The sequence below is a fragment of the Rhinolophus sinicus genome, linkage group LG15, assembly GCF_036562045.2.
Source record: "Rhinolophus sinicus isolate RSC01 linkage group LG15, ASM3656204v1, whole genome shotgun sequence".
In the NCBI taxonomy this organism is placed as follows: Eukaryota; Metazoa; Chordata; class Mammalia; order Chiroptera; family Rhinolophidae; genus Rhinolophus; species Rhinolophus sinicus.
In genome coordinates this window covers 38,510,905-38,536,339 of record NC_133764.1, presented here as the reverse complement: position 1 = coordinate 38,536,339, position 25,435 = coordinate 38,510,905, and the positions used below count along the sequence as shown (strand labels likewise).

Genomic DNA, 25,435 nt, shown 5'->3' with positions numbered 1-25,435 from the left:
GCGCAGGGAGTGGGGCCGAAGCCAGCCCCGCCTCTTAAAGCTGCCGGGGCATTTGTGCGTCTCGCAGCGCCGGCCGCGGGCCGCGGCGTCTTTAAGTGTCGCCGTGACACGTGTGTGAGGCGCCGAGGGCCCGGATGGTGAGTGTGCGGGGCCCGGGCCGAGCAGACTACAGCGCCGCGGGGCTGCTGCGCGCCGGGCGAGGGCCAGGTAGGCGGGAGTCGGGGCTGGGCTGCGCGCGGGTCGGGGGAAGGCTGCGCGTCTGGCCGAGGCGAGGTTCCTGCCAGGCCTGGGGCGCGGGAAGGTGCGGCCCGACGCGGGCGCACCGGGGGCGCTCCGGTGAAACGTGAGTGCGTGGCCCTGAGGGCTCCGGGGTCCGCGGGGAGGGCCGGGAGCCGTGCGGTCCGTGAAGGGTGTGGGGGTCCGCGGGGCGGGCCCGAGATGCGCGGTCCGCTAGGGGCTTGGGGGTCCACGCGGGGCCCGGCGGGCGTGCGCTGCGGGCTGTCCTAGGTCCGCTCTGCTGACCCGGGGAGCACCGACCGGGGGTGGAGGGTCCGGGGAGCTGCCCCACAGGAGCCGGGGCGGGGGAGGGCGCAGGGGCCTGTGTCCGCGGGAGGCACCGTCCTTACGCACAGGAGCATCCTTGACGCAGGTCCAGACTCTCTGACATGGCTTAAGTCAAATCGGGAAGGGAGCGTCCTGTTTGGCGGCAGAGCTGAGCTCGTGCTTGTTTCCTTTTGGTGAGCGGCGTGGGAAAGGCTCAGCCTGGAGACCGCAGCCTTCCTCACGGTCACTGTGGTCACGGTGGATGCGAGTGGACGGGTGCAAGACGTGGGTTTCGTAAATGCGCGTGGCTTTTCTCTGGTGCAGTGGGGTCTCCCCTGGGTCTTAGGAGCTGCGGTAGCAGCCTGGAGCGGACTTCCCGTAAGGCAGGTGGAGGTCAGGCCTCCAAGGAGAGGGTCGGTTTGCTCTCTCTTGGCCGGGGACTGGTTCTCTACTTGCTCTGCCGAAGAGCCTGGAGGCCCCCGCCCTGGAAGTGCCCCGGGGAGACGCAGCTCTGTCCATCTGGGGCTCCCCCTCCCCCCCCAGCACGTGGTTGACCCTGTCAGTCTTCAGTGTGGCTCATCCTGGAAACAGGAGGGAAAGAGACTGTGCCTGAATGGAAAGGTGTTTGTTTGGAGGAAGCTGTGTCTGAGTCCTCCTGGAGGTAGGAAAATACATGGATAAGTGGAGCCCTTCCTGGACCATAAGAAACCTGGAATCTCCAGAGAGAGCATCCTCCCCCAGTTTCGAAGAGAGTTATCAAGTGTGTATGTCAAAGGGCTTGCTGGTGACACAAGGAATTTTTCCTGGGGTTCCTACACTTCAGAGAGAAATCATTTTTAGGTTATTGCTTAATATTTCAGGTGAAATTGATGACATAGAGGGTGAGCTCTCTCTGTCAGAAGTGGAAAAATGATGCCGAAGATCTGACTCCATGAGGAGTGGGCTATGGGATGGGTGTTCTTTAAGTTACTTATCTCGCGTTAACTTGGGTTAACTCTCCCGAGTTCTGTTTTTCCTCCGGCCACTCAGTTCCCACACACTTGCCTGTGGGCCCACGTCCATCCAGGACCAAATCCTCACCTGCCTACAGTGACGTGAGTCTTGCCTACAACAGGGACACTGTAGGGAGGGTTTCTGTGTTTCTTTGTTTCTGGGTGTTGATAAGCTTTTATTTATGGATCTTAGACATGATATACCTGAAATTGGCCGTCAAGTCACATGGGGACAGGAGAGGAAGGAGGATTGGTCCTGCACACCAGTAATTATTGACCCTGAATAAGGGGAACGAGGCGGTTCACTGCTGTTCTCTCCACATTGTGAATGTTTGAACATTTTCACAGTAAAAAGTTTTAAAGTACCTCAACTTTATGTAATCGTAGTGCTTATGGACAATAATTAAAGAAAAAAAACCCACGTTGAGCAGACTGAAAATTTGGCAACTCTTATGCTCCTTCGATTTTTTTCTTTTTCTTTTTTTTGGAATTTTACAGGTTCATGAAATCTGAAAGTTGGAGATCATTATCTGTTACTTCTTACTCTTTAAGGCACAGTTCAGGCTGGAGTTGACCAGCAAATGTGGGGAGCTTTTCGTTCACTGGTTTTGTAACTGGCGTGAAGGTTTAGCTGTAGAGCAAATGGCCATGTTTTCATACCATGCCTGTTGCTCTAATCTGTAGCTACTAGTTGGCTCAGTTTTCCTCCCGGCTCTCCCTAGATCCGCCCCTGCGATATTCTTTCAGCCTTAATGCCCACCGTTCCATTCTGGTAGGTGTTCGGCCTTCCTGCTCTGCGTCCAGGGCATGGGGCTGTGAGATGGTGGGAAGAGAGAGAGCTGCCTCACGGGATGCTCTGTTCATCTCACAGGTTCTGACACCCACCCTGGGTGACACACTTGCAACTCTGGTGATTTCACAGGCCAAAGACGAGGAACACGTGTGAATGTGAGGTCCCAACCCCACGCTCGCCCAGTCGGACCAAGAACCTGTCCTCATGCTGCAGCAACAGTGCACCCAAGTTCAGATGTCTCAGGTAAGCCACGCAGGTGTCTGCGCACCTTTTCATTCTTGCTGGTTACCTGTGTGTGACCCAGTAGCAGTGTTCAGTGGTGAGAACTCTTAGATCATCCCCCTCGAAAGGTGCTTTTGTTTCCTCAAGTCAAAGAACTTGAGCTTGCTTTCATTTAAAAAAAAAAAAAAAAAGAGGGTTATGTTTTCTGTTCTTTACAGATATTTTTATAGACAAAGAAACTTGACACATAATGGAATTAGATGCTTCATGATAAATCTGAATGGTTTAGTAAGAGGTGCTGGAGGTGGTCCTTTCACCAGAGCAGAGGCTTGGGGGTACCTGACTGGTTGGTTCTCTTTTAGCAGAGGTTTGGGGGTACCTGACTGGTTCTCTTGTAGCAGAGGTTTGGGGGTACCTGACTGGTTGGTTTTCCTGTGGCAGGCCGGACACTGGCCCTGAGGGGTTCATCATTTTTCTGATGGGAGTGAGCTATTTAAGGAACTTATTTTTCTAACTGTGACTCAAATAGTCCTTGAACTTCGGCTGGGATGGTTGAGCTGAGAGGCAGTGGGTGGGGAAAAGAAGCGGCAGATGCAACTGTAGCCATGGGAGGCGATGGGGGTTTCCTGTTTGTTACAGTTTCTAGCCGCATCTCGTGCCTGTCCTCCAGCATCAGCTCTCGCCAGTGCTTAGTGCTTGTCGCCCCACTGCTTTCACAACCTCCTTGTGTGCTGTTTTTGTCCCTGTTTCACAAAGACTAGGAGACCTGTGGAAGTCACAGTGATTGTCCCTGGCGTTTATAGCTAATAGCGCGGAACAACTCAGGCCTGCCGCGTTCCGGAGCCCAGAGCCGCCCCTTCCCTACTTTGTTTAAGTTCAGGCAGTTGTTGAGATAGTTCACATTCTCACACAAAGTCTTGGAAATCAGCATGTGTCTTGCACTTACAGCACATCTCAGCCTGGACTAGACTCCTTTCACGTGTTCCTGTGTGGCCCGTGGTCTTCGACAGAATATGGGTCTGAACAGACATGCATACCCTAACTTGCCCTACTGATACCTTCATTACCTGGATTTGTGGGTGTAACCAGAGTGTCTTACGAGAATTGGTGTTTCCCTGGTTTTGAGCAGACATTAGGACCACGTGGTCACCTTTTGAAGGAAACTGCACCAAGCGCGATGTCGTGTCACTTGCTGAAGAGATGGATGCCGCAGGGGTGACCTGGCCTCTTAGCTGCGGCAGCTGTCTGTCTGGCGCTGTTTGTGGCGGCACCTGGTCTTTTTGAGAGGAAAAACATGGCCTCTCCTATGTTCCAGTGTTTGCTAGTAGGTCTCCATGTTTCACGCCTCCTTCGTAGGGTTGGTAGCCACTCCCGAGAAGCTTCTATGGTGGCTGGTATCCGCAATGACCAGAGAGGGGATTTTCAGAGAACAGGTGCTTTGTTCCTGGGACTTGCTTACTCGTCGCTCTGTGTTCCTTCTTCTCCCCACAGTGATGCACCATGCCAATTGTCGATAAGTTGAAGGAAGCCCTGAAACCTGGCCGCAAGGACTCGGCTGACGATGGAGACCTGGGCAAGCTTCTGGCCTCCTCTGCCAAGAAGGTCCTTTTGCAGAAGATCGAGTTCGAGCCAGCCAGCAAGAGCTTCTCCTATCAGCTGGAGTCATTAAAGAGCAAATATGTGTTGTTGAACCCCAAAACGGAGGGAGCCAGTCGCCACAGGAGCGGAGATGAAACGCAGGCCAGGAGACAGGGTACAGACGCCCAGTGTGCTGCCAAGGGCCCCACTCTGTGTTGACCAAGTGGATGGAGGAAACGTGGACTGATGAGTAGGAACAAAACCAGCATGTGGTCAGAGAGTTGGGAATTTTGTACGAGGTCCATGGATTTAGTTGTCCAAGTAGCGATACGAAGTAATGCTACAGGGCTGGTCAGAAAGAGATGTGTGTCCTTAGATTTTCTCAGAACTTGTGTGAGTTTAATAGGATCCAAAGCAGGGCTTGGAAACAAAAAAGAGAAATGGGGTGGGCTGCAGAGCAGAGCAGCTGGCTCCTCCACCCGCGCTGTGTGCGTCCCGTCCTCTCATCCAGAGAGGGGACCTTGAATGTGGTCCTGAGCAGTCTGGAAGGTCTGTGGGGTGACTGGGTTTGCTCCTGGGCTTTCTGGGAACTTCTAGTAAGTGGGAGCGCCGGTTGCCCCTCGGTGCCGTGTTCTGAGCACGTGCATGCTAAGTTTACGGGTCAGCAGTTTCATTCTGTGGCTTACCTCTGCATAGACTTACTGTCACCCCCTCCCTCCCTGTCCCTTTCTCTCTCAGGCAGCGAGCATGTGTATGACAGCGGCGGCGGGGATGGTGTTCCCGCCCCACAGAAAGTGCTCTTCCCCATGGAGCGGCTGTCTCTGAAGTGGGAGCGGGTTTACCGTGTTGGAGCCGGACTCCACAACCTGGGCAACACGTGCTTCCTAAACTCCACCATACAGTGCTTGACCTACACACCGCCTCTGGCCAACTACCTGCTCTCCAAGGAGCATTCTCGTAACTGTGAGTGAGAGTTCGCAGCAGGGGTGGGCTCTGTGTCACGGGAACCGTGGCCTCCTAATGAGACAGTCTCGTGTGCTCGTGGCACCACCATTCTCAGCCTGGACCAAATTTGGGAGTGAAGTTCATGGCACAGGAACTGATAAAACCTGGATTTGAATTTGGCCCGCTGCAGGACAGGCCTGAAAGCGAATCACTCAGGTAGAATAATGGTTTCCAAACTTCTGAAAATAATTACCTACACAGAAAAAACGGTTTTCAAAAGATACCTCCAAAATGCGTATATTCAATTGTTTTATACACCTGTTGTTACAACAGGGTTTTATGCACACCATGAAACTTCATGCCCTAAAGTAGACATTTAAAATGGGTGAAATAGAGATGAAATAAAACATAACTTATTAAAACTGAAGAAAATAGAAGAGAGTCTGAATAGACTTTCAACTATTAAAGAAATTACATCAGTGCCTCAGAATCTTACTATGAAGAGAACACCAGGCTGAGATGATTTAGGGGTGAGTTTTAATGAAACTTTTAAGAAGGGGATGGTTCCAGTGTTTCACAAGCTCTTCCAGAGAACAGAAAAAGAGAGAAAACTCGCTAGCTCATTCTGTGAGGTTTTTATTGCTTGGATAATAAAATTAAACAAGTACCGCGTGAGATAGAAATTACAGTCCCATCTTACTTATGACTGTAGATAGAAAAACTCTACACAAAACACTAGCAAGTTCACTCTCCTTTTAAACACCATGAGCAACTTGTGTTCATCCTGTGATGCGGGGTGTTCTAGTATCAGAAACTCTCTAGTGGGAGCAAAGGACGGGAGTTAGAGCTGTGCCCGGAGGCTGCCCCCTGGGTCTGTGTCCTGGTTCTGCCGCCTAATGGCCGTGATCCTTGAGAATGTCACCCGACCGACTGTCAGAGTTTCCCATTCTTCATCAGCAAAGTAATACTATCGTCTCCCCCATGGTGTTGTTGTGAGGCTTGAATGAATTCTATAAAGTGCTGAGAATAGAACGTGGCACACAGTAAGCGCTATGTGAGTGAGTGCTAGTTTTGCTATCTTAATTACTCTTACTATCTTAGATTAAAAGAGAAAGGTCCCCTGAAAAGAGATGACCAAAAAAATGTTTTTATGGTACACTCTTAACAGAGTAGCAATAGAAAGGAGTTTCCTTATCTTGGTAAAGGGTATCTACCCAGGACTACAAAACAGCATTCTAAATAGGGCAATATTGCAACCATACCCTTTAACATAAGACGTGAAATAAGGATCGCCATAAGCACCACTTCTGTTTAAGATGCCTTGGTCCCCAGAGCAGTGACGTAGGGAAAGAGGAGGAAATGACACTGTTATTTGAAAATGGTACTCCTGCACAGAAAAGCAAACGAATCTGTAGACAAATTAGAAAATTGGCAACATGACTAGATATATCACATCAATAAACAAAAAAGTTAGTTGAATTTCTCTATACCAAACAATAGAGTAGCGAACAACTTTTTGCCATTGTAAAAAAGTTAATAGCAACAAAAACGATAAAGCATCTCGACCTAACTTTACCAAACCGTTACTGACGGGTGTTACAGGATCGCCTACACCTGGAAGTGCATGACGTCACAGAGGAGAGTCCTCAGTATTATAAAAATGTTGGTTCTCTCCACACTGATGTGGAGATTAATGTAGCTCCAGCTGATTCTAAAATTTATATGGAAAAGAAAAGCAAAAACCAAAAATCACCAAGACACTTCTGAAGATTAGAAGAGAGATGGCCTACCAACTATAAAGTCTCCTTGTAAAGTTACGAAGATTACCATGTCAGTGTTGGGTCGGGGAGAGAGCTACTCAGCAATGGAATAGAATGGAGAGCCCTGAAACATGTATTGGGAAATATGGTGTTACATGTCAGCTTCTCACGTGTACACGTGTCTCCCATTTTAAATAAATAGAACTTTAAAAAAAAGCAACTCAGGTTTACAAATGGAAAAATTGAAAATGGATCCCCGTTTCATAGCATACACACAAAGGATTGAAAACTTAGTATCAAAAGTAAAACATAATGAATGCTTTTGTAACAAATGGGCCCCTATCTCTGTGACCTTGGGAGGGGAGATTTCTTAAACGAGACTCAGACCCGTAACAGGAAAAACGGATACATTCCGCTACATTAAGAACTTTTGTTCCTGAAAAACGAAATTGAATGGCACTGGGGAGCTCCAAGCTGGGAGATGAAACCCCGGACACATAAGCAAAGGATTGGTACCAAGAAGAAGTGAGGAATACAAGTCAACAAGGAGACTGACAGTAAGGAATTAAAAAGAGATAAAAGCCATGAAGAGGCATTTTACAGAATGGGAAACTCGTGGCCAAGAAGTACAGGAGGAGATGCTCAGTCTCGCTAGAGGTCTAGTGATCAGGGAAGTGCCACCAAAACTACTGTGGGGAGGACCACACACCTCTGACACCGGTCTGAAGGCCAGGTGTCAGGGCGAAGATGACCGAGGCTCCTCGCATGCGCCCGGTCCCAATGGGCATGACCACAGCAGGCCCTCAAGGCACGTGCTCTCGTTACAGTGTGGATGACACCCTAGGAGCTTAACTTGTTTACGTCAATTAGCCTACGGCAAAATTGGTTTTGTTATACGCCCTCATTTTGCTTAGTCTCAGGGCCTACCGACCGGCAGAGGACTTAACCATACTGTGGAAAACAGTCTGACGTAACCCAGCAATTCTACTCCTCCGGAAAAGCTCTGATAGCATACACCAGGAAAGCTGTAGAAAACTGTCTACGGCGAGACATTGTGAGCAACTCAAGTGCCCATCAACAGAATGGATACATGACGTAGGGTACAGGCCGGGGGACTATTACACCGCACTGCAGTCAAGAAGCATGAATGAATTTGAGGAAAAAAGTCCAAGTGAAGAAAAAGTCCCTGGAGACTACATAGCATGGATTCCTGTTTCTAAAACTGAAAAACAAGGCAATTTTGTATTTAGGTATACATGTATGTGACAAAACAGTGATTTTTAAAAATTGGTAAACAATTGAAAATCAGGAAATCAGGACAGAACCAGAGGCAGGGAGATAGGAGCAGCACTGTTAGGATAAAAATGTTGGATTGTGTGATGTGTTCAGGGATATCAGTTAAGATATTAAAAAAAAGAAAAAAGAAAGAAAGACGGCCATACTATGGAAATTAGTAATTTTAACTGTCCTGTCATTGTAATGGCTTTGTAGCAGCGAAAGCCAAAAAAGGTATCAAGGCACAGTGTAGACTTTTAAGATGAAGTTGATTGTAACGTCCAGTAGCCATGGTGACGTTGAGGCTGTTCCGGGTGGACTTTTAGTCGGACCTGACTTGGCTCTCTTTGTTTCTGTCTCATAAAGTTGGCGATAAGAGCCCGCTCTCCCAGCCCCGTACATGCTCCCGTTTTCCTCGTGGCTGTGCTGGCCTGGAGAGCTGGCCTCCCCCTCGTGTGTCTGTAGGAATCTGGGAGCTGCTCGGCAGCTTTGTGAGGGTCGATTTAATTAAACGTCGGTGACATCTGTAAATCTGTCACAGTCCCACAGAAGCTGCAGTATGTTGGGAGCAAGTGCGTGAGTTGGGAGCAGCCCAGATCAGCCCCTCTTCCTGGGGGAAGGGCCGTTCTTCCCGAGGATACCTCTGTCCTCGGGGAAGGAGCTGTGGTACCCTGCCTCCCTCCGAAATGTTAATAGACCTTAACTTTGGAGCTTTTTTAGAGTAAAACTATTCAGAGACCTCAGTGGGCACAGGCTGGCTCCTCTCCGCCTTGAATGGCTGTGTGAGGATTCTCAGGGACGCCGAGAGCACCCCCTGGACGTGACAGGGCCTGCTGTGCGTGGAGCGCTGAGCACAGCTCCTGCGGCACCGGCATCTCGCGACAGATAAGACCAGACAGTGTCCGGGAGGGTAAACCCTACCCTAGACGACACTTCCCCAGTTTCGTTCACCGTGTCCCAGAAATCATGGCTTTTACCTCATGTCTGTCCATGTGCCACTTACCTTGCATGTTGCCAGGGGTTTGGAAAACCCAATTTCAAGTACTTCTGGCTGAAGTGTTTACTTGCCCTATTTCAGGGTGACCGTTTTCAGGCTACCAGTCGGCAGCATTTTACGTAACGATTAGAGACTTAATTTCCACACACCTTTTATGAGTTAGATCTTGAAAATGGGACTCTTTGTTTGGCATTTGTTAAGGTTTATGTTAAAGCTACCTTAAATAACATTAGGGTTTTTGTTTGTTTGTTTTTTTGCCTAAATTTGAGCCCTCTCCACCATTATTGTCATTTTTAAAATAAAAGTAATAAATGGATGTGTGTAGAAGAGTCAAGAAAACTCTAAAATGAAAAATAGAACCTCCCCTTCATGTAAAGGCAACCTGACGGACGGATTGTTGGTGTCCCTCCAAGGAGAGTTTTTGTGTCACTACTAGCATATGTTTAAGACTTCTTTATGTGTTATGGTAAATACGTATCACCTAAAATTTACCATTCTTAGGTGGACAGTGGCATTAGGCACAGTCACACTGTCACGTTCAGGACCCTCGGTCTCCCCAAACTGAAACTGTCCCCCTCAAACACTCACGCCCCCCGCCCCAGCCCCGGCAACCTCCCTTCTCCTTCCTGCCTCGACAGGGTTTGTCTTTTTGTCACTGACTTAATGTAATGTCCTCGGTGTTCATCCTTGTGACACGTGTCAGAGTTTGTTTTCTTCTTAAGGCTGAATAATACTCCATCTTGTGTCGAAATCACATTTTTCCTCCATTCATCCGTCGATGGACACTTGGGTTGCTTCTGCAGTTTTGCCCTGTGATAATGCTATGAATGTGGGTGTCCAGATACCTCTTTGAGACCCTGCCCTCAGTTCTTTGGGGCCTGTCCCCAGAAGTGGGATTGCTGGGTCCTGTGGGAATTGTTTTTCATATTTTGAGGATCTGTCAACTGTTTTCCATGGCGGCTGCACCGTTTTACTTTCCTACCCACAGCGCACAGGGTTCCAGTTTCTCCACGTCTTTGTCAGCACGTGTTATTTTCTGGCTGTAACTACTAGCATTTTGTGTGTGGTTTGGTAAGCAGGCTGCGTGTTGTTTCATCGCTGACTTTGACAGCGGTCTGAGTAACTGCGTAAGGGGGGTACTGAAGGGGAGGTTGATCGGTGTTGAATTTGGTGTTGTGAGCTGTGTATTTGGAAAGGTAACGCTGTATACGAGTGAGCAGTACCTCGCAGCACTGAAGATGTGCTCGCCTTTGGGTCCAGACGTTTATCTTGTAAACGAGGACACAGGCTTGTGGCAGCAGAAAAGGAAAGCTGAATGTGCGTTAGCGGAGCGTGTGTGAACGAGCTGTGCCCTGTCCGCTCAGGGAAATTCTCCTGGAAGTGAAGCATCTAGCGCTTGGTCCGGCATGAATTTTAAAAAGTGGGCAGTGGAATGGGACAGGCTGCCTGTTACAGTTTCTGTCAGGAAGCCCCAACGCGCAGCTGCAGCCCGTTTCCTGTCTGTGGGTGCACGCCTGTATTAGTACCCAAGGACATTATGGGAGCAGTGATGCGCGACCTCAGCGGCCCCTCCTGAAGAACCGGGGAGAATGGGTTTGGAGGGGCTGCAGCCAGCACACCAGTGCTTCACCTGGAAGCGCCTCAAATGGGGTTCGGGTGGAGTCTTCGCACTTGTCTTTGTGTTTAAAGTATCTCATCATTTTACACACGTGAAGCCTTCCACTCTCTGGCCTAAAGCCTGAGCAGGTCCAGACGGTCTCACAGAGCACGCGTTGGCGCATGCGCCCTGCGCACCCCACGGGCAGGGCTGGCTGCACACTGGTCCCCCACGTGCATAGGACTGTTGGCCCCCCGGCCGGATGTGTGGCCATGGGGTCTTCACAACCCCTGAAACAGCACACGAGGCGTCTCCTGGGAGCAGTGGAGCAGAGGTACCCACGCTTGAGAAGCAAACTGAGGAGGTGCCAGGAAACCCTAAACCTTCTAGCCTACTGACCGTGGTGGGCTGCAGCTTAGAAATCAGAGACACGCTTTCCTAAACTTCACTTGGAAAAGCACTTATTGTTTCCATAAGTAAGTAGTATTAAAGTCACGAGAAGGATCTCGCCCAGGTCACCACGTTAACCTAGGTAGTGGGGTGACTGTTAGGCTTACAGTCGGGGATGGGTAACCCCGGGTGCCCTCCAGCACAGGAAATACTTCTGAGAGGTCACTGAGCCGGATGCGGGGTCAGGGCGCTGGCTGGGCCGCGCTGTCAGGTTCCTGTGTTCGGTGGGAGTGGGCGGGTGGGACAGTCTGTCGGACGCTCGTCCTTCACAGCCCCGCCTCGTCCCTGTCCGCAGGTCACCAGGGAAGCTTCTGCATGTTGTGCGTCATGCAGAACCACATCGTCCAGGCCTTCGCCAACAGCGGCAACGCCATCAAGCCCGTGTCCTTCATCCGGGATCTGAAAAGTACGAGTGTGCTCCTTACACAGGCCCTACTGCCCCCTGTAGCGGGTGCCGGGCCATTGGTGGGGGAAGAAGACGAGTCAGGGATGGTGTCTTGGGAGCCCCGAGGTTCCACGTGGCAATAATTTGGTTTTGAGACTGCTGTGGGCCGGGGGCTGGGGAGGGCTTGTGCCGGGAGGGGTGACCGTTGTGAAGAATGGGCGGGTTTGGGCCAGGCTGGGCGGCAGGTTGTCGCAGGCAGGCAGGTGACATGAATGAGAGCTGGGAGACGAGACGGTGGGGGAAGTGTGCCAGGCCACATGCTGTCAGAGTCAGAGCTCCCCTCTCCTTGGCGGAAGAACCGGGACCGTCGGGGGTGAAACCTACGTGGACAGCGCTGTGACGTGGTTATAGTCGTCTGTGTTCTGTGCTGGCCCCGGAAACTAGGTCCTCAGCGGACTTCGTATTCTGAGTGCTTGCCGTTCCGAGGGTTTAAACCAGGGGTGTGAAAGCTGCGGCCCACAATCCACTGTTAATTGGCCTGCAGCAAATTCCAAAAATATATTTAGTTTACTTAAATAAACCAGGTGAGGCAATACGTACTTCACCTCGAGTGAGTGGCCCGGCTGTTTGTATATTTTACTGCATATGGCGCTTGGTGAAAAATGTTGAAAAAAGTTTGGACACCCCTGGTCTGAACCCTCGGCTCTTACTGAGGAAAGCACTACCGTGAGGAGTTGTACGTGGGACACAGAAAGTTCACGTTGAGCTCTTGTTCCCTCACTGGCCACTTTGCAGAGGTTTGCTGTGAACCCCGGGGACAGCTGGGGGCTGGTGACAAGCGGCCATGGGTGGTGTGGAGAGAGGCAGGAGCTCCCCCTCCCAGTCTGACACCTCTTTCTTCCCTCTGTAGAGATCGCCCGGCATTTCCGCTTTGGGAACCAGGAGGACGCACACGAGTTTCTGCGGTACACCATTGACGCCATGCAGAAGGCCTGCTTGAACGGCTGTGCGAAGTAGGGGCTCCACTGCCCTCCCTTTTCACACTGGAGGGGGCCAGCCCTCTGCCTCCCCCCACTCCCCGACTTTCCTCTCAAGATGTTTGCTTCTGGGTCCTTGACCCGCTGACGCTCAGATAAGGGGTTACACTTGCTTCCTGGGAAATGCCTGTGCTGGTGCCTTCCCGTCGCCCAGGCAGGTGTGGCGGGAGCAGCCGGTGCCCACACGCGATTCCTGCGACTCGTGGGGGGTGGGGAGGGGAGGCTTTAGCCAATCTCTTTGAGGGCCTTTGCTTTTAAAAGGGTTCCTGTCTTTTAAAAGTCACCCATTATTTTGATACAGAGGATGGGGCAGTAGGAATTGTAATGTAAAGATGAAAGAACTTGAAAGCACACAGGAAAATTTGAGGGTAGGAGTTTATAATTTTTGAGATTTCACTCTGCCCAGTTATTGTTTCTTAATTTCAAATTTGGCGTTGTGACACAGGGACAACTTTGTGCTGAGTGTTCCCTTTTGTGAAATAGTTACTGTCAGGAAGCCTTCTGTATCATTCCTGCATTTGTGGGTTCAGACAGAAGAAAATAGGCAGGTAATCCCCCCATTTCGTGGCTGTTGCCTAAGCTCAGAATAGAGCTGAATCCCCGATTCACAACTTAGGACGTGAACCTGGAATGTCCTTCAGGAAAGTTTGAGTTGCAGCAACAATGATGGGAAACTTGGTTTCAGTGATGAGATTCTTATATAAATAAGCCCTGAGAAAGTTCCAGGGGTTCCTTGCACACCCCTCCCTGGCTGGGCTGAGATCTCTGCCTTGGCCACGTGTCCTCCCCTGTCCCTGAAGGGACACAGGCCTCCCTCCTGCCAGGCACATCCTGCGTCTGCCCTGCCACGCGCTGTCCTGCCCACGTGCTGTCCTCACAGTAACTGATCAGTTGAGTTCCTTGCGGACGGCCTCCTGTGTGAGGGTAGAGACATGGTCCTTGAGTTTGAGGAGCTCAGTGTAATCGGGGTTGACATATCTAGTTGGTGCCTCTGCTGTCACCGTACTAAGTGCTGTAGTGGAGGGACACCACTCCCAGGAGCATTCCACCGGGGTCACCCGCAGGAGGCCTGGAGGAGTGACCTGAGGCTTAGATGGCAGGGAATGTGGCCGGGCTGGGCGAGGCCTGCCAAGGCAGGTGGTGTGAGGTGTCACCTCCCTGCAATGCAGGTGGTTCCCAGCCCTGGTCCCAGGGTGGAGTCACCAGGGAACTCTTAGGACAGTAACTGAGCCTGACCCCATGCCAGGCTGATTAGCCAGACTCTGGAGGCAGGAGAATTCGGGGGGAGGGGGTGGGGAGAATGTCTAAGTCTGGGGCCTGGGGTTGTGGGTGGGGAGAAGTCCAGGTCTGTGGCCTGGGCACGGGTAGGTGGTGGGGAGCCATTCATTCAGGGAGCAGAAGCGGGCAGGCACTGAGGGCAGGATGAGGGCGTGAGAGGTCGGGTGAGGCAGGACGCTTGCTGAACACCTGTCTGTGAAAACGCTTTTCCTGGTCTGTAGTGAAATGCGAGGAAGTGGGAATGGCTCACGTGGTCAGCCTTCCGCAGAGGAACGCACTGAATTTAATGTGCACGTGGAGGGAGGGGCCTTTTGGTTTCTTTGATTTTTTTTTTTTTTTAATGATTTTCAGTTCGACTGTGAACAGCGTGTTTGTAATATTTCTGCTTCGTGGAATTCCCAACGTATTTGTGAACATTCGCTGTGCACTTGAGGGCGTGGGCTCAGCTGTCAGGGGTGGGCTCCACGTGCGTCTGTATGCTGTGTGCCATTGATGGTGGGTTTTGCCGTCTGTATCCGTGCTTACTTTCCTCTCCTGGTCTCCGTACCGACGACGGCCTGTGTCTGTCTCCTTGCATCTCCTGCAGCTGTTGCTTTGTATTCACAACCCTCACGACTCTATTGAGATGACCGAGTGTCCTTTGTCACATCTGAGGCTTTGGGGCTCGACTTTACTGTGCCGCCCATCAGGACCACAGCCCTGGCCCTGTGTGCTGACATTCCACTGGCCCGTCTCGGTCCTGAAGCCTTTGCTTTAGGCGTGCCTAAGGCCTCATCTTGTTTTGTGAGCCAAATTGAAAATCTGCTTTTTTATAGATAAGTTCAGCCCCTTCACCTTAATCGTTGTGACTGACGTTCGGTCTTGACCCTCCCATATTTTTCTGTTTCATAATTATTACACAGCATACTGGCTGCGTTTCCTTCTGTATCTGATGTTGCTTGTTTGTTTTAAGCTTTCGTTTGACATTTAGGAACACCTGCAGTTTTGTTCCACTGACTGCTCTGTACCTGCGCCCTTTCCTGTGCCCTTGGTTCTCTTTTCTGAACCTTGATTCGGTTTGTCAGTTTTTAATGGTGTCATTTGCCGCCTCCCCCCTCCCCGCCGTTAAATCTTGGTTGCACTATTTCTTATTTTATGGGAACATAACAAGATTTGTCTATTCTCCTCCCATGTTTGTTTCCACCTTTCCTTCAGGCTTAGCCCCCAGGCTGCCATGGACTGGGGGCTGCCAGGTTTGGAAGCCTGAGGTTGTACACTCTTCCGGCCTTGTGATGAATTAGTATTTGACCTTTCTGCTTAGAGGACTTCAGGGTAGTTTTCCAGATAATAGAGACTTGACCAATGGCAGAGGGTGAGTCTGGGGCTTAGAAAAGTGTTCCTACTAGTGTAACAATCAGCTGTCAACTGCAAGCACTTTGGGATCTGCTGTGATCTAAATATGTTTGAAAATCCGCAGCAGTAAATCAGGCAGACATTGCCAATCAGTGTGACATGCTACCAAATGTGGTGTTTCCTTAGTGAAACTTACTGGATTCGTCCTCAGTTGCCAGGGAAAATGATCTTGCCTTGGTGACAGTCCCCACTGAAAGGGACTCATCTCAGGAGCACAGATTGGTATTAGTCTTTTTTTTAAATTTTATTGGGGAATATTGGGGGACAGTGTGTTTCTCCAGGGCCCATCAGCTCCAAGTCATTGTCCTTCAATCTAGTTGTGGAGGGCGCAGCTCAGCTCCAAGTCCAGTCGCCGTTTTCAGTCTTCATTTGTAGGGGTCACAGCCCATCGTCCCAATGGGAATTGAACTGGCAACTTGTTGAGAGCTTGCGCTCTAACCAGCTGAGCCATCCGGCCGCCCCATGGTGTTAGTCTTGTTTCTTTGTGGTAAAGGCCTTTTATGTTAACGTCTGGAAATTTTTCTTGCATGTTAGTTTTATAAGTTGTTTATGATGTTTTACTTTTCCGAGTCCCTACTTCTTAGCTGTGTTCATTTCAGCTGCTTTCCGTCCGACAGCTGTCGGGTTTGCTGCCCTCCTCCCGTGGCTTCCCGCCGTGTCATGCCCTGCGTTTTTTGTCTGAATGTCTGCTCGGTTGGGCACCTTATAATGCAGCCTTCATTTCTGATGCAATTGTGTGTGTTTTTCCCCCAAGTCTTTTCCCGAGTTCAGTTACCTTCCTCCTTTTTTTTTCTCTTTTTTTAATTTTCAGTTTTAAAATTTCTTACTCAAGGTGGTTTTTATATCCCCAAACACTCGTTTGAGGATCTGTAACCCAGCTTGGAGTTTTGTGTTGCTCTCTTCTCCTACTTTATGCTCATTTTCCAGGGGCTAATTTTCATCAGATGAGGGGCTTCGTTCTTGTTGACTGTTTTCTACTGAAAGCGTCTTTGCAAAGGTTCAGGCTGTTTTCGTTTGTCTCCTGGATTTGGTGGCTTGCCCGGCTCTTAGCCCGGGCGCCCCCCTCTGCCAGCCCAGTGAAGTGCAGAGCACTGGATCGTGTGGGTGTTTTCATTGTTTTTCAGGCCCCTAAGTTTCCCTTTTGCTTCTCTTGCCCTTCACGACCTCGTCCCCTGAGGGGCCTGCCTGCCTTTGCCTTCCTGCCAAGAATCACTGCCTTTTGGGGGCTGCCTCCCCAGTGGGGTCCTGGTACCTGGCGCCACCCACGGGCCTCACACTTCGTGGCTTCCACATTCTGGTGGGGGTTTCATGAGACTCTTGGACCGCCTCTGGTTCCCCTGGTCTCTCCCTCACTCGGTTTTTTCTGGATTGCCCTTGATCTCCACTGAGGGTTGGGGTGGGAGTATTTGCAGTAGCTTGCTGGAATCTGGCTTTGTTTTCCTACTTCCAGGTGATTTAAAGTTTGAGCTTTCTCTGTTTCAGACCATCCTGAAAGTGGGTTCTGTGCGGTTCTCTTTGTTTTTGTTACAGCTGGTTTGGATGGCTGGGGGGCCGGGGGGGCGTCCCCTAGGTCTCAGCAGCTGCCATCACATTCAGGTACCCTGGAGTTTGCAGTTTCCTGGGAGGTTATGTCCTTGCTAGTTTGGTGAGTTAAGTGTTCCTTCGTTTGATGAATGGTGGTGATAGTGGCTAGTGGCCATTCATTTTTCATTTCCTAACTTTGCAAAATAAAAATTTGGTGACTCTTGTGTTGGTCCCCCACATGTTTTGGCGTTGTTTTCCTCAATGACCAGAGTCTGGGCATCCCAGCCGTAAATAGTCACATAGACTGGACGAGAGGCGGAGATGAGGGTACCGTGCCATCACACGCTCTGCAGGTGGTGAGAGGCCATGCGTGTGGGGTCCTCCAGGTGGCCACGTGTGGGGAGAGTCAGGAGAAGCACCTGGAGAGATGCGGGAGCAGGAGAGTGTGCTGGGCGGAGAGGGAAGCTTGTCCCAGGGGCGTGGCTGCACGGTCCAGTGCTGTGGTGTCCGTGAGAAGACTGAAAGTTCGACCGGTTTTGTGTCGTGGTGTCTTGGGGACTGAGGAGTGAGTCAGCCAGATTCAGTGGGTTGCACATGAAAACCAGGCGCAGAGGCCAGATGTGGGGTGTTTCCAGAATCTTCATTGCGTGAATAGCCTCGGTGTCTAGGCGCCATGCCGTGTGCTCTGAGCCGCCCTGTGGGACAGGCAGAGGCAGCCGAGGCCCAGGCCAGCAGGTCTCAGGAAACGGGCCGGCGGTTTGCATGCAGGGTTGTCTGACCCCGAGCCCATGCCCATTTCCACTGCTGCGCTGCGGCAAGGACACTGGGCTTTTTGTCCTGCTGGCCCCTCCTCCCCCACTTTTCACCAGAGAAGAGCCAGTTGAGACTGAGCGGTGGCCGTGCAGGGCTGAGGTGGGTGGGCTCCAAGAAGACCGGAGACTGGGTGAGCGCACAAGTACATTTCTTAGGCTTTGTATTTTCTGTGAAGTGGGGGGCGAGATCGCCTGCTGAGAGGGACAGAAGGGGGTCATGAAGACTTGAGGGGGCTGTTGTGGGGAGAGGGCCCGTGGGGATCAGAGCGGTGTGGAGAGACCACCAGGCTTTGCTGGCTGAGTCAGACGCGGGGTGGTGTGTGGGAGTGTCCCTTCGTCACACTGCGTGGGTAAAGAAATGGGGGGGCCCTGGGGGGGTTGGCGGTGCTGCTTTGCTGTCTCCTGTCATTCATTTGAGGCTTGTGGCCTCCTTTCCAGGTTGGATCGTCAAACACAGGCTACCACTTTGGTCCATCAAATTTTTGGAGGCTATCTCAGGTCACGTGGTAAGTGGAGACGTTTTCTCTGCCTCTTCTTGTCAAGAATTAGGAGATTAACAGGGAAACGATAAGAACGGGCACCCAGGCTGGGGCTCTTTCCTGGCAGGCAGACCTGGGCAGCGCCAGAGGCCTTGAGCCTCGTCTCTGAGACGCACCCTTGCCCTGTGCTTTGCATGATGGGTACACGGCTCCTGGGAGGAAGCTTGGAGCAAAGTGTCAGGCATGTGTAGAGCGAGGATGGCATTCCTTTTCCTCTGAGTCCCTTAGTTCCTCAGATGTGGCCACTACCCTTCAGCTGGGCCGTGAGTGCCTGCGGAGGCCGGGGTCAGTCAGGAAAGGTGTCCGGTCTCTCCAGTCTCTGGGCACGTTGGGTTTGACACGCTGCTCCTTGTGAACTCAGGTTGTCATGAACGCTGTCTACCGATGCTGGGGTTCTCGCGGCTGGTGTGCCAAGAGCGCCCCTCCCCGTTCTAGGACGTGGGCCCTGGGCGGGTGTGCCAGGCACCTGCCCCCATCCCACTGCCTCTCTGTCCTGTTGCAGTGAAGTGCTTGGTATGCAAGAGCGTCTCGGACACCTACGACCCCTACCTGGACGTGGCGCTGGAGATCCGGGTACAGACCTCGTCGTATGCATTCATACAGGCAGAACAGGGTGAAAAACCCCAAGCCCCAGAAACCCACAGGCCATGTCATCCAAATAGATAAGGAGAAAAAGACTTAGAATCCTTAAAGTAGGAACCGTCATTTCTGCCTGTTCCTTTCTAGCCTTTTTCCTACACACAGTCCTTTCAGGGGCAAAATAAGGACAAAATGCAGTTTTGTATCCTGAGGTAGGACAGTGACACAGGCCATGTCATCCAAATAGATAAGGAGAAAAAGACTTAGAATCCTTAAAGTAGGAACCGTCATTTCTGCCTGTTCCTTTCTAGCCTTTTTCCTACACACAGTCCTTTCAGGGGCAAAATAAGGACAAAATGCAGTTTTGTATCCTGAGGTAGGACAGTGACTGCCCCCTGTGCCTGCAGCCCCGGTGAGGTCCTCTTAGCCTGGGGCTTAGAGCAGACCCAAGCTGCAGCCCTGAAAACCAGGGCTGATTCCCATGGTAAGCCTCCCAGGTCTGAGATTCCTCATCAACAGAGAAGGGGGGGCGGCTGGGTTCCCCATTCCTTTGCAATGTGTCTTGAGTCCCAGAAGGTGGCAGCTAGTTGGCCAGTTTTTGTGCAAATCAAGTTTTGTGATTTGCTGCCTCAGCCTGAAAAGCACCTTACATTTGGCATTTCTCGAGTCAGCCTTTTTCTTCTGCTGTTTATTCTCTTCCCCATTTTTGTCCTTCTCAGCAAGCTGCAAATATTGTGCGCGCTCTGGAACTTTTTGTGAAACCAGATGTCCTGAGTGGAGAGAACGCCTATATGTGTGCTAAGTAAGTTTCATTTTGCTCGTGGCAAGAAGACTAGGGCATCCAGAAAGACGTAGCATAAGTGACCTGATCTGATGCTGCTGTGCCTCGTCCCTCGTCCCTCCCCCTCCCTCAGAGGCGACCCTGTTCACATTTCTCGAGTACCATATATATGTCTTAAAGCCAGAAACATCTAAACAACTCAAATGAATGCCACCCGTGGCTTTTATAGCTGAAACCTACTCAGCATTTACTGTGTGCCAGTTGCTGTTCTCAGTGCTTCCCAGGTATTCACTTGTGAAGAAGGTACTGGAATTATCCCCATTTCACAGGATGAGAAAACCGAGGCACAGAGCGATGAGTGGCTGGACGCAGCCGTCTGCTGCAGAGGCCGTGCTCCAGCCAGTCTGCTGTCTTGCCTCTTAGATGACCGTGTACTATGGCTTCCGTTTCTTAAGTTTTCGTCAGCATTTTGCCATTTCTGCAGATGTAGATCTGACCCTGTTCTTTTAAGGGTTGTACAGGGTGTGTTACTTTATATGTAGGTCGTTAAAAAGCTGTGAAGAATACTTTCTGTAATTATGCTTCTCAAGTTTGTCATTCTGGACCAGAACACTGCCTTCCCTGCTGTGACTGTGTCCCCTTAGCTCTGGGAGCTGTCTACTGTCTTCTGTCCCCTTCCCCTTGGGTTCCGTGTCCACTGGCTCCACCCAGTCATTTCCTGCCTGCCCGTCTATCACTTGGCCACATCTGCTCTCCTTTTTTCTTCTTGTGTTATCCCAGAGTTATTTTTCATGCATCTTTGTTAGTCTCCTAGTTGCTTTTCTCTAGTCTGAGTTTCGCTGCAATAGCTTTTCTTTGCTGCAGTGGTGTCGATCTGATTGTTAGGGACACAGGAGGCCCAAATGCCATTTCGGAAAACCCTGCTGTGATACCGTTGTTAACCTGCTCAGAGCATGAGCTGACACCTCTCCCACTCCCCTTCCTCAGATGCAAGAAGAAGGTTCCGGCCAGCAAGCGCTTCACCATCCACAGAACCTCCAACGTCCTAACCCTCTCCCTCAAGCGATTTGCCAACTTCAGCGGGGGGAAGATCACCAAGGTGAGCGCTCACCTCAGTGTCCCAGCCTGCAGGGCTGGTGGCGCTTTAAAATACAGATTTCAGGCCCTGCCCCAGAGCCAGTGAATTCAAATCTCTGGAATGCAAGGCCCAGGAATCTGCATTTCTGTGAAATCCCTGGGTGATTGCTCTGCACAGTCAAGTCCAAGCACCACTGTCTTACTAGGGTTTCCCACCCTCTGCCTGTGCTTGGCGTGGTCCTCGCATGGAAGGTCAAGGTCTCCTGAAGAGCAAGTGTGACAGAGACTGCACTGTGCAGCCCTGGTCCCCGTGTCCTGTTTTGTATCTAAAACGGGGACAGTTACATGCGGTGGCTTTTTGTGGAATGTGGAGTAAAAATTTACTTTTTGCACAATGGCATTTTAATAGAAGATGTCTTGTTTCATAAAAGTCTGGAGACCTGTTCTCAGTTGTCAGAGCCTTGTCATGTTGTTTGGAGCAAGGTGCATGTCTGAGCCTCAGTTTCCTCACTGGCGGTGGTAGGCGGCCTACTTAGACCAGCATTTCCCAAACTGGTGTACTGCAGAGCGTTAATACTGTGCTGTGGAAGAAAATGTTCTGTGCTCAACAGAGTTTAGGAAATGCCAAGCTGAAGTTAACCAGTTCTTTTCATTGCAGGCCTTCTCAGAGCCTTGGGGCGCTAGGTTGCATTTTGAATCTCCCAGAAGGGAAACTATTATGAAGGATTTTCTAAGCTTAGTTGTCTGGGGAGTCTTTCGTCATTCCTTTTACTCATTAGCTATGTGCTTACATTGCACATGCCACGCAAGGCACTGGGAAGTGGTCAGTGGGAAACGGTCACTGGTGAATGAGATCATGGTGTGTCTTCCCTGAGGAGCAAGCTCGTGCTTCAAACACCACCATCTCCTGGAACTAGTTTCCCGTTGGAACCCTGTTTGAGAATCACTGGTCTGTTTGATTTTGGCCCCATATCTAGCATGATTGCATTGAGGCTCCTGAGCCTGTTGTGTATATTGGATTTTGAGATTTTGAGTTTGTCAGGAGAAGGACAAAGGTATGTAGGTAAATATCACAGGAAATCCCAAGCATGTGATTCTTGTAGGAAACAGAACGGGCAGAATAGTCAATGGTGATAGACGTCAGAACAGTGAATATTCAAGGTGGGGAACTTGCAGGGACACGAGGGGATTTTCTGGTTGATGTCTGTGTCTTGGTCGGAATACAGGTGACAGTCAGTGCACACTTGTCAAAGCTCAGTAAACTGGACACCTAAGAGCTATACGTTTCATACCCCGTAAGTTATACTTTATTAATGATAGAAGTCTGAGTGCGTGTAGGCAGAAAAGCAGGTATGTTATAGCTCCTGTCCCAGCAACGATGATTTCTGAAAATATTTTCCTGTGAGTTTGGCATGACCTTTGTTCTGATCCACTCCATTGAAATGTGACTTTCTCTAGCAATTGGCCATGTGGCATCAACCCCTTTTTTTCTGAGGACCCCAACCCGACTTGTCTTCCCATTCCCCCCTGCCCTGTTCCTTAGAGTGGCGGGGACGAAAAGAAGTCACACTGCTCGTCTGACACTTGGAACACAGGTAGTGAGACAGTGACTTGGATGCTTGGCAGAGACAAGAACAGACACACATCATTCAGGGGACAATAAAATAGTTATTCGTAGAGCCTCACCTAGAAGAGACACACTTCTCTGCCTCTTGTGTTTCAATCAGCGACCGAGGGAGCCTCCTGCCACAGCGTGGCTGCGTGACCAGTTGCCCTGAACTGTCGAAGGCCAGCGGACTTTTGCTTTTCTGTAGTGAGGATGGAGGGGGCGAATTGGCCCTCGCTCTCAGTGACGAATTTTCATTGCCTTTTGGCTTTTCCACCAGGATGTAGGCTATCCGGAATTCCTGAACATCCGTCCGTATATGTCACAGAGCAGTGGCGAGCCTGTCACCTACGGGCTGTACGCTGTCCTGGTGCACTCGGGGTACAGCTGCCACGCCGGGCACTATTACTGCTACGTGAAGGTCAGTGACATCAGCTGCGTTAGGTGGCAGGGTGTGTTTGGTCTGCTGGGGGCAGGTGTGCCGTGCGGGTTGGTACAAGTCCAGTGTGGCCTCTGCAGCATGTTTATTCTGTGCAAAGTGGCGTTGGGCTGTAGTGGCATTCCGCTCCTGTTGTTGCTTCTGTGTGTGGAGGGCAGAGATGTCTCTAAAAGCCGTCCTGGGATCTGAGTATTCTTGTGCTGAAATATGGGAGGGGCTGTTTCCTGGGCCCTGGCCTTAGAGCCCTGGAGATGTCTCGGGGAGGCCGAGTGCTGGTGGGAGACCCCATACTGATCAGAGCTGCTGAAATATCCTTCAGAAGGGAAAACTCGTGTCTGTTGGGGCACCAGGGAGGAATGAGGGAGGCCGGGACGGGAACTCAGAGCACACTGTAGGGTCACGTTCAGAGTTGGACAAACATCAGACATTTTAGTATAAAATCATTGACAGTCCATCAGCGCTTGGACATGTGTGGCAAGTAACCGCAGCTTTCTTATTCCCTTTTTTTAAAAAGTAAGGATTATGGAATGTTTGGCCTTTGTTTTGTTTTCCACCACACCCTGTGCTGCTTCAGGCAAGCAACGGACAGTGGTATCAGATGAATGATTCCTTGGTCCATCCCAGCAACGTCAAGGTGGTTCTGAACCAGCAGGCCTACGTGCTCTTCTACCTGCGGTAACTCCCTGCGCCCGCAAATCCTCCCCTCCCCCCGCACATGTGGGCCTCCCTGACCCCCTGTGTGAAAGTAACTGGGAATTGGCCATGGGGACCGAGCAGCTGTCCCTCTACCAGTCACAGCAGTGGACTAGGACGGGCCCTCTTAGACCATGTCCACCTGACTGCTGAGGAAAAGCCAGGGACAGCCTCCAGCAGGGTCTGCCCCACATCCAGGTGACTGGATGTAAATGGGAAAGTCACCTATGATTTTATTGTCCCAAATGAGATGTATTGGTTCTGTGGGCAAAGAGATTGTGGTGGGCGGTGAAGTAGGTTGTCGGGGTGGAGGCTGCAGCCGACTGGCCTTCTGCTGCCTGGTTGTCCCTGAGCGTGGACACTGCAGGCTGCTTCCTGTACGTTGCACTGAATGAAGTGGTTGAGGGGTCTCTGTGGCTTTCTTACCAACTGAGAATCCAACACTGGCAGGACTCTGACTGCAGTTTGCTCTGCTTGTTTGAGCAGCTGTGCGAGGCTGCATAACAACTTCACGCGGGTTTTAAGGGCAAAGCGAGATTTCAGAGAAACGCCTTAGGGCAGTCAAGGTTCTCTCTGTGTTTCTCCCTTTTAATGTTTTTTAATGGAATCACAACCTTGACTTGAATTTATTCTGGCTCCTTCTTACACTCAGGTTCTGTAACGCATTTGTAGCTTTAGTAAGAGAATTCCCCCCCACACCCCCATATCTCTTCTTCCTTTGACAGAATTCCAGGCTCCAAGAAGAGTCCTGAGGGCTCCATCTCCAGGACAGTCCCCTCCCTGTCTGGCCGCTCCAGTGTGGCTCCAGACCACATCAGGAAGAATATGAGCAACGGGACTCTTTCGTCCCCGCTGACTGGAAAGGTACTTCTTTAAAAGGATCAGTGTTTACTGGGCAGACCTTCCTGCCTGGGCCTTCAGGGGACCCTGGAGCCCCCAGATCTCTTCATGCTGGGGAACTCGGCCCGATGGTGGGAGAGTGTGGACAGCTTGTCCGATTTTGTTCCATGTTCTTTCCTAACTTGGTCATTAGCTGACATTAGTGGGCAGGAAGCTGACATTAGTGGGCAGGAAGCAGGGACAGTGATGGGAAAACCTGACCCCACGAATCAAGACTATAAGTCACAGTGTGTCCCTGTCACAGACCAGCTACCGCGCAGAAGTGCAGTGACAGTCACTGAGACTCTTGGCCTTGGGCCTCAGGGAAAAATATTTTCTCCCTCACATTGTAATACTGAAAATGTGAGTAGTTTATACCAATGTTAATTTTCTGGTTTTGATCATTATACTGTGGTTATGTTAAGAGAACATTCTTATTCTTAGGAACGCACGTGGATATATGTCGGGGTAAGAGGATATCACGTCTAAAATTCACTCAGCTGGTTAGAAAAAGAACTGTGTGTGTGTGTGTGTGTGTGTGTGTGTGTGTGTGTGTGTGTATGAATGTATATATATTTATATTATAAATAGATAAGTCTTTATATTTATATATAAAATGTAAAATATTAACAGTTAGGAAATATCCTTGACGTTATTTTTGTGTATTTGAAATTTACTAAAAAAGTTGAGCTCAGTTTTTCTAACAAAGTAATGAGCAATTTCCTTATTACAATCCAGTTTATAATTCAAAAATAGATTGGCCCCTCTGTTACTGCTTCTGTGACCCTTTTCCCTCAGTTGAAGATCAAATCCAAACACAGGCTCCCGGGCCCTTCACAGTCTGCAGGAGTCATTTACGCAAATCTGTATTTCCCTTCTAACATTGAGAAACAAGCTGAAGTAGGAACATTGGAATCGGTGTAGCAGTGAAAAGTCTGACCTCAGTGCAAAGGTGACTGTCACTGTGGCCTAGACCAGGGCAGTCAGAGCCTCAGGTCTGCTCAGAGGGACACTGCGGTCAGTGTCCTGCCTGCAGGTGGGCACGGCCCAGAGAGGACCCTGGCCATCCGCCACAGGCCGCTTCACCTTCCGCGCACGTTTTCATTACAAAAATAACTGCAAATACACTGCAGATGCACAAGTCATTTTATTTTAAACAACATTGTTTAAGTTCCATATACTTAAGTGCTCAACAATTGAAAAGATTTTGCAGTGCAGTGGGATGATGTGGTCTCTTTGGAAAGAATATTAAAGAAATTATT

General features: G+C 50.5%; 1 protein-coding gene across 2 annotated transcripts in view; it reads left to right on the top strand.

Annotated features, from left to right (window-relative positions):
* The first annotated feature begins 81 nt into the window (after window positions 1-81).
* The window catches only part of USP36 (ubiquitin specific peptidase 36), a 35,225-nt gene continuing 9,871 nt past the window's right edge, over window positions 82-25,435 (top strand). Inside the window, exons 1-13 of one of the 2 annotated variants that reach the window (XM_074320061.1) lie at window positions 82-207; window positions 2,458-2,571; window positions 4,042-4,303; window positions 4,867-5,091; window positions 11,448-11,558; window positions 12,448-12,550; window positions 18,019-18,086; window positions 18,622-18,692; window positions 19,418-19,500; window positions 20,467-20,578; window positions 22,443-22,583; window positions 23,176-23,276; window positions 24,020-24,158. In XM_074320061.1, the coding sequence (XP_074176162.1) occupies window positions 4,051-4,303; window positions 4,867-5,091; window positions 11,448-11,558; window positions 12,448-12,550; window positions 18,019-18,086; window positions 18,622-18,692; window positions 19,418-19,500; window positions 20,467-20,578; window positions 22,443-22,583; window positions 23,176-23,276; window positions 24,020-24,158 (1,407 nt within the window). In that variant the 5' untranslated portion in view covers window positions 82-207; window positions 2,458-2,571; window positions 4,042-4,050. Of the gene's footprint in view, window positions 208-2,406; window positions 2,572-4,041; window positions 4,304-4,866; window positions 5,092-11,447; window positions 11,559-12,447; window positions 12,551-18,018; window positions 18,087-18,621; window positions 18,693-19,417; window positions 19,501-20,466; window positions 20,579-22,442; window positions 22,584-23,175; window positions 23,277-24,019; window positions 24,159-25,435 lie in introns of both variants that reach the window. The other variant, XM_019735675.2, reaches the window with a different exon arrangement.